This window comes from Sprattus sprattus (genome assembly GCF_963457725.1).
Source record: "Sprattus sprattus genome assembly, chromosome: 1".
In the NCBI taxonomy this organism is placed as follows: domain Eukaryota; kingdom Metazoa; phylum Chordata; class Actinopteri; order Clupeiformes; family Clupeidae; genus Sprattus; species Sprattus sprattus.
In genome coordinates, this window is record NC_137920.1 from 12882816 (window position 1) to 12891413 (window position 8598).

Genomic DNA, 8598 nt, shown 5'->3' on the forward strand with positions numbered 1-8598 from the left:
GTTATTATTTACAAGCAAAAGAAGATTAGCCACTTAATTTATACTCTTGGTGCATTTACATACCCTGGGCCCTACTATCTGATAGTATCTGAGAAATAGAAGATAAATTATTCAATGTAATCCACAGTCAAAATCTATATAATGTTAAATATAAAACATCCTGTGTATTCTGTAAGAACCCAAATGGTCACAGCTCCTGTATGCCCTGATCACTGTGGGAAGTGATAACACCTCAGGCCAGGAACTCCCCATGAATATAGATCATCTTAGCCCTTCTGTCTCTTAGGTAAGAATTAGCATTCTGGTAACCACCCCCTCCCACATGTGTTATAGGTTAAATACAGGAGACCTCTCAGCAGTCAGTCAGTGAAAACAGCCTAGGTGAAACTATCTTTTAGTGAAACCTGGTCTCGTCTCTCTCTCCTCTGATGGCCATCACCATAACGATTAAACCTGAGTTTTGACATTCCATATTCACTTGACTGAGTCTCTGTTACTTAGGATACATTTATATCCTTTTATATCATAGGGCAATGACCTCAGCAAACAGGCTTCATGCAGCAGTCACTGCCCAGTGAGAATAGGCAGGGATACCTATGTTTGCTAATTTAATTGACTCAAAGCAGGGAGCAATCAAGTACAAATGGGCTGAGTAATTAGTGGATGTGACAATGACGTCATCAGGCATTCACAATTATTCAACCATACCCTCTTAACGATGACACAGAGCTCAGTAATTGTTCTATAATGGAGCAAACTACATATTTCTGGTTGGCAATGGGGCGGAGTGATGTGCACCATAGGAGACTTGTGGGGGAGATCTGCCCAACACGCTCTAGAAAATTCATGGATATGATGTTACTTTGAAATAACTAATTTATACATGGAGCTCCTATACTGATTGAGCTTAAAATCTTGCTCATTTTATTAAATTAGCTAAATGATTTTGCAAAGTTATTAAATTAGCTTTAGGTTATACACGGCGTACTTTGCATGTAGCCAGCTATGTTGCCCATCAATGAAATCAGGGCCACTGTGTCAACAATGGAAGAAAGGAAAAATAATACTCTCTTTTAATACAGACTTTAGTCTGACCTCAGCTGCACCAGTATATATCACCCCTCTGTCAAGGGTACAGCCAGACCTTGTGGACACTTGTCCAATGTATTAAAACTACATACAGATACAGTTTTCAATCTTAATCATTCTTTTTACTGCCTTAGTCATGTGCAAGTTTTGTTCTGTACTTCAGCCACCTGCTGTTACAAAGATGGCTCTTGTCCAAGGGCTGTTAAAAGCACTAAACGGAACTTACTGGAAATCAGCACAATGAAACATAATAACCCTTTCAGCATGGATGACTTCCACGGGCTGGTAAAAGCATGATTTACAGTCTTGATAATGCTGTTTACCAGCACCTTGTGACCTTTGAACTCACTGGCAGGATAAGTTGGTAAAAGAGACCACATGAGTCACCATGCTGATCTGGAGTCAGCCTGTCTCCTCTGGTACTACCAGATAAACTCCCACAGACACACAGCACTGACCTCAGCACACTATGTGGCCCCTAAACAGTCCTGCTTTAGCTATGGGGACAGGCTTAACCATAAGGGTCTCTGTGACCATAAGGTAAACCTCAACCCTCTTCTCTACTTCTGTAACTTCTAACTTGGTAAAAACAAGCAATTTTAATCTGATAGATCCCAGACACCATGTTTAGAGTCGCTGAGACATGAGGACAGACACGATACAGTATGGGGTCACAAGATACGGGACAGGCAGGACATCAGCACATCAGCACAAGAACAATGTTATGAAACTATTAATAATGAAGCCTAGTCTACTTCAAAATCTAGATTTGATTCTGTGTATTCTTCTACCTTTGCAATCCTCTAAGCAACAGGTCTATACACTTTTATTAAGAGCATTTGTTTACATGCCTGACAATCAAGATAAATTATTGATTCAAATGTAGATTCATTTTTCATTTTCAACCTCAACCCATATCCATTTCAGTTTAACAAAAAAACAAGTAAACGCACTTACCTTAAGATCAGTGAAGCTACCTAAGACATATTCCACCTGTACTGGTTGTTGACTGTTTCAGAGTGAACTTTGTGTTTCTGCACAAGTTGTTATAAAAGGTTTTATAGCTTAGATACCACAGTTACCATCAGAACACCCTCCTTCAGCCTTGAGTTAATTTCCTTAAAGAAACAGTAACATAGTTAAGGTGATGTAAGTGTTCGGGACTGAACCTTTGGGTATTCTGTGCGTGTGCGTGTGCGTGTGCGTGTGCGTGTGTGTGTTTGTGTGTGTGTGTGTGTGTGTTGGGGAGGGGGGAGGGTTTGTCTGTGTGTGTGAGTGGTGGGAGGGTGTCTGGGGGCGGTTGAGTGTCTGTGTTGCACGTGTGAATATGAGTGTTGTTAAAATCATAAGGAGGTGTATAAATTGTATAACATTACAAAGTATGCTGATACCTGTATTGCCTCTTGTATGCAATAATACAAATAATTATAAAAAAAAGGTTAACCCCTAGAGGCTGTTCTGGAGTCAGTGTCTCACCTCAAGTGTCATCAGATTACATACACTCTCCGCCATTGATCTTATATCTGTCTGTGTAGGTGGAACTTAACAGCAGAGCAGACAGGAGTTGGGAAATAAAACAGCAGAGCAGACATAACTTAGTCAACACACACACACACACACACACACACACACACACACACACACACACACACACACACACACACACACACACACACACACACACACACACACACACACACACTGTCAAATGGTTAGTGTCAAGGGTCTTTGGGCACAAAAAGGAAGCATGGAGACAGATATTTAGTGGCTTGCAATGCATTTGTTCACCACCAGGGAATGAAGAGTAGCCATGTGAATTAAAATAAAATAATTAAACAAACAAGATTATTTTCAATCACTTGAAAAAAAGATATTAACAAAACAGCTGAATGTGCAGCCACTACAATAGCTTGGGACAGATGTCCCTAAATACAGGAAGCAAAAGTATAATAGGCCTCATACATCTGAAGATGCTGGAGAAGACAAAGCTTCCTTCTCACCATCTCACCACCTTCCTTCTCACCATCTAGATGTGCACCCATCTGCTTTTACACATGCAAGCCAAATTAAGTTCAGTATATCATGTTCTGATGCGGCTCCTGAAAATGTTTAAGACGACCCATTCAGTAGGTACATTATGTTAGCCGATTTACTCATACAGCAATACTTTTTTTGTCCACTATTGGCAGCAACAGTAATATTTCCCTGCTCTCTACATAGCTAGAGTAGCAGGTTACAGGTGGAACGCAATGGAAGACAGTTACATTCAGGAGCCTTCATAAGCAAACATGATGTGGCTCTACATTAAATTATCCCACTTTTTCATTATGATGTAACATAGCTGAACAGGACACATGATATGTCCAATAACAACATAAAGAAGGGGGAAACGTCAAAACCAACGATATTTATTGACTGATCTTGAAAGTATTGGCTTACAAAAGCAAAATAAGTCATTACATAAAAAAATATTCATAGTTAGTTCACACTGTGAAACCTATGAAAAGTGACAGTGGTATAAATAAATACAGACCGCGTTGGCCAATTCACGACCGCAATTTACTTTCGTTTCAATTTCCCTCCCCTTGTAGAAACCTGTTGAATGGATACATTTGGTCTAGAAAGTCCAAATTGTTGTTGGTCAATATATCTTCATTAGTACGCTGACTAAAAAGAAGTATCTGTCAAAGAGCGGATGGAGTTGTTGTAGTGAACAGGTGCCATCTTGACATGCCTCTGTCGAAGCTGTTTGACATCCTTACTGGCTTTTACCATAGGCTTTTACGTCCATTACTTATGACACAACATGTCGACGAGCGGCGAGCCCTCCCGGAAGCCATAGAGAATGCATTGAGAGACCTGTTTTTATGAAAAAAAAGGATTAACATGGGAGTCAATTCACTTCACACCAAAAGGGCCATTTGGAGCATGACTTTTGCCTTGACTGCCTGGCTGTTACCTGATTGGACAGTGACATTCAAAGGCATATTAGACGGTCTAGTGGTAGAATCCGACAGAAAAAAAAATATGAAATTTACATTTGTCGTTTTGCAGACGCTTTAATCCAAAGCGATTTACAAGGAAATTTAATTTATACATCAGGATTTTTTTGTTTCCTTTACCCATAGGCAGTGCGTCGCCCCAATCGGCCAACGGGCAACTCATTCAGACTGTAAAACAAAACCTAATCACTGAGCGAATAGTTTGCTCTGATGTCGGACTTCGTGTGGCCTTTTTGGCTTCCCAGTTGGCGTGTCATCTGCAGCGTGTCGCCCTTCTTTTATCCACATCTCTGCAAACTTTTGAGCGCACTGGCCCATTAACAGCGATGAAAAGAAGACCGTTCAGTGTGGACACATTCATTCTGTTGCGCTCATCAATGAGGATGTGATTCATGTTCGCAAATTCTGAGAATGCCGACAGTTCGGGTAAGGTGAACGTTAGTGCCAGTGATGTAAGCAAGTGTAAGAAAACGCTGTCACAACCTGTCTGTTTTTTCATTGTTTTTTTAATAATTGAGGGTTATCCCCCCCATGTATGAAATTCATCCAGCTGAGGTGGGGATGTAAAAAACAGAGGGGGGGTAAATCCCCAACATCCCCCCCCAGCAAATCGCACCCTGCATACAATAATTAATGCAACAATGTTTTGTGGTGATGTACAATAATAGACAATAACTATACACAATAAACACAATAATGAATGTAGAAGTCACTGTTCAAAAAAAAAAAAGATCTGGTGGCCATTAAAATAAAAAATGCAGCATCACGCACCTACACACGTTACACAATAACTATACCACACAGAGACACATACATATTAAAATGCCTTCAAGAGAGCGGAATACATCATATTGTTGCTAAACAATTCTTATAACCCATATAATCTTTTCAGAAAATGCACAATGTATAGAAACATGTAACCATTTGCATAGTATCATCAAAGCAGTGGTGTATAAACAGAATACTATTCCCATAGTATCACACAGTGGTGGTCCGTCAGGGCCTTCAAGGCCTTCTCTGCTGGCCTAAACATCATCAGAAAATAAATGTAATAAAATACATTTAATTTTAATATTTTCTTTTCATAAATATGTATTAAATGATTCCCCATAGTCCATTATCTTCATTTCATAGCTTCCAGCATTGTTAATTTATGTTAGAGCTTTCATCCAATCATATTTCAGCTATCATGTGTTGCCACGCTCCAAGAAATCTTCACCGAGAACAGAAATCTTCCCTGAGGCCTTCAGAATTCACATTGAAGGCCCGTGTACATCTGATTGGTTATCACAACTGGCTGTTTCAGTTCATTTAAGTTGAATGAACTGAAACAGACAGTTGTGACAACCAATCAGATTTCGAGTTGGCGACATTGGGCCTTCTAGAAGGCCCGGAAGATTTCTTTCCTCGCGTTGAACGTGACACGTAAACGTCCTTTGATTGGATACTGAGGCAGACCGGTGCAGTGCTTCAGTGCTCAGTTTAGCTGGCTAATGCGAAAACGACGTACATCGGTTTCAATGCTTATTATGCTAGTTGTTTCAATTGGTAAGACTAAATATAATTACATTAACCAACTCAAATAAACTAGTTTACACCAACTTGATAATTCCAGTTTTTGATAATTACAACGCCATTTTCAAGACGGAACTTTCAAGAAAAACTGGATATCGTGAGGATGGGGAGTTTAATGAAACTGCTTTGCAGGTGGGACAATGCGATGTTTAGTGGACAAACTTGTTAAAGCTCACATAGGCTACTTTCGGTGGACTTAATAAAACTAATCCCTGAAAATCGCCTTTTATTTTTAAGTTGTGACAGTAATATCCAAGCGATCATATAACTGAGAGTTAACTACTCTTAATGTAGGCTATTGTTAATACGGGTGTATTGATTTTAAATGCTCCGGAAATATTAATAAAGTCTGTTGTACTCAACTATGTTAAGGTGATGCAATGCTCACTTATACTGCCTTTCTGTATAAATATAATGGTTCGAGAGCCATGGCGTCGTAATGATGGCATTAGGAGGTGGATTCACTCAGTTTAATATCGTGTAGGACATCGCTGAAGGCCTAGTCGTGAAATGCACGAACCGCCACTGGTATCACAGCATCACACATGTGTATGAATAGTAGTGGGTGACTGCAGCCCAGTGGTGTTTCTGCAGTATGGGGAGGTCATGTGATCTTGCAAAGGAAAACTGAGGAGGCATGATAAAGCCCAAACCCAGGATAGAGGGGCTCAGTGAATGTGGAGTGGAACGTGTGCAGATGGGTGAGTGTGTCAGAGGAGACGCTGTAGAAGGACAGAGAGCCTGACGGCCAGTCCAGGTACACTCCTACTCTTCTGGAGCGGGTGGAGGGAACAGGTATGACAGTTTGTTCTTTATTGTGCCAGGCAGAGTAACTGTGAGATAAACTCCAGGACTTGTCATTACGTCCATGCAGACTGTCATCACTCCTCCTTTTCCTCTTGATGCCTTTATATGCCACAGATATATCAGCCCCAAGCCCACTCAACTCAGCCTCCCAGTAACAGCGTCCAGACAGACCCTCTCTACACAACACCTGAGACCACAAATCAAATCTCTCTGGGTGGTCAGGATAGGGCTTTCTCGTATACACCCATGTCACCTTTCTGTTCCCCTCAGAGAGGGAGAGATGTCTGTAAGCAGTGTTTGGGTCCAGTGTGAGCTCACATGCATCTGCAGACAAGAGGAGAGGAGAGATAAGAGAACAACATCATCAGAATATGGGAAGTGACTGCTGCTGCTGACTTACACACACACACACACACACACACCCACGCACACACACACCCACACTGGTGTGCATCATTGTGAAGTGTGCAGTGGTAACAGCTACAGCAGGCAAAACACTCAGTGAAGACAGACTACAACCTGCACATACAGAATGATCCCAATTCATACAGTTACTGAATTAATTATTGAGACTTACATCTCAGCAAACGTTGTCGTGCTCTGTTTCCAGAAGCATGGTCAATTCTGTAACAGAAACAGACGGTCACACATATACTCTTTTACAACAGATAAGATCTGCCATTATTTTCATTTTGATAGTTTATAGTTACTAGATGAACTAAAATATCATTTAAGGAGAGATGAATATGCATTATTGTAAGAGGAATGTTAAATCAGATGAATAAATAACTGAAATGGCTATAGGAGCACTTTTATTGCATTGAATGGTGCTGTATTTTGCACTGGTGCTCTTAGTTTGATTATGTGAAGGAAGGCAGTCAGGTTAAGATGGACCTTGACCTTTTACACCAGACCCTAACCCAGAGATAAACTAGTTTTTTTACCTTCACCAACTGCCTATTCATTGACAAAGGAACAAAGTAATCAGGAAGATGTAGAGTAAATGTAGTTCTTTACAGTGGTGTAATGTAACAAAGTATTTTTACTTCGTTAGTCTACTTAAGTTCATTTGTACATATTTGTACTTTAGTAAAAATAATAGTGCATACTTTTTACTTTTGCTCCGTTACATTTTGGAGCTATTATCTATACTTTTACTCCCCTACATTTCTATAATATATGTTGTTACTCCTTACATTTTATGAACCCAATTTCGCCAAAATGTTGCCTAGACAAAAACATGGATTGTTGGAAGTTTAAACCAATCAGGTGTCAATTGTGTTTCCAGAAGCTTCCAACAGCCACGCAATCCATGTTTTTGTCTAGCACACATGCATGACATTGAACACAGACAATATAGGAATTGTATGATTGCGGTGTATGTGTTTCTGTTGTGTTTCTTTAGCCTATTGGCGTTTATATTTCCAGATAAAAAGAATAACAGCGAAATGTGATGAGTTTCTGTTTTGATTAATAGAATTTGTTATATACCAACCTTCCCAATTAACACATGTTGTTGCTTATAATTATTACTAGTAGTGACATCTGTAGAGGCATGTATTACCAGTAGCTATTTCTTCATCAAAATGCATGAGTACTTTTACTTTTACTTTTAAAGTCAATTTAAAAGGAAGTACTTTAAACTTTACGAAGTAGGATTGTTGATGAGGTACTTTTACTTTTACTTTTATATTCCTGGGTACTTGTACTTTTACTTAAGTACTAAACTTCAGTACTTCCTCCACCACTGGTTCTTTACGCCTATGTTGCCTATTTCTTGCATAATTGGGTCTAGATTTTATCTTTACCAACTGCCTATTCATTCACTAATCCCTTTGCTACCATATCATTTATTTGGACTTCTGAATTCCTTTGGAGTCCACTTCCCTGCCTGCCACCTTCCCTGCCTGACCTCTAATCCTCACATTATTTATCTGGACCACTTTGCAACAGGGGACAGTTTAAATTCATATTTGCAATATTGGACACTGCCACAAAGAAGTTAACCTAGATCTAAGTTGATAAAGTAGCTATGTAAATACATATTTGCAAATCTATTACTACACTAGGTATGAAGAAACTGATTTGATCTCACAAAAATAATGCAGAAAAGTACAACGTTGGG

The 8598-nt window shown here is 39.7% G+C and overlaps 1 protein-coding gene and 1 pseudogene across 2 annotated transcripts in view; both read right to left on the bottom strand.

Moving 5' to 3' along the window:
• LOC308367435 (uncharacterized protein) overlaps nucleotides 1–4485 on the bottom strand; it is a gene marked incomplete at both ends in the record, with an annotated part of 41410 nt that extends 36925 nt beyond the window's left edge. The window contains one exon of the mRNA XM_080841344.1: nucleotides 4390–4485. Coding sequence (XP_080697470.1) covers nucleotides 4390–4485 — 96 coding nt within the window. The remainder of the gene's footprint in view (nucleotides 1–4389) is intronic.
• A 1785-nt stretch (nucleotides 4486–6270) lies between these two features.
• Nucleotides 6271–6930, bottom strand: LOC308367444 (stonustoxin subunit beta-like; annotated as a pseudogene). The gene is made up of 2 exons: nucleotides 6912–6930; nucleotides 6271–6868 (listed from the first exon to the last, which is right to left on the bottom strand). The product of its transcript is annotated as a stonustoxin subunit beta-like (transcript).
• Between the last annotated feature and the right edge of the window lie 1668 nt (nucleotides 6931–8598).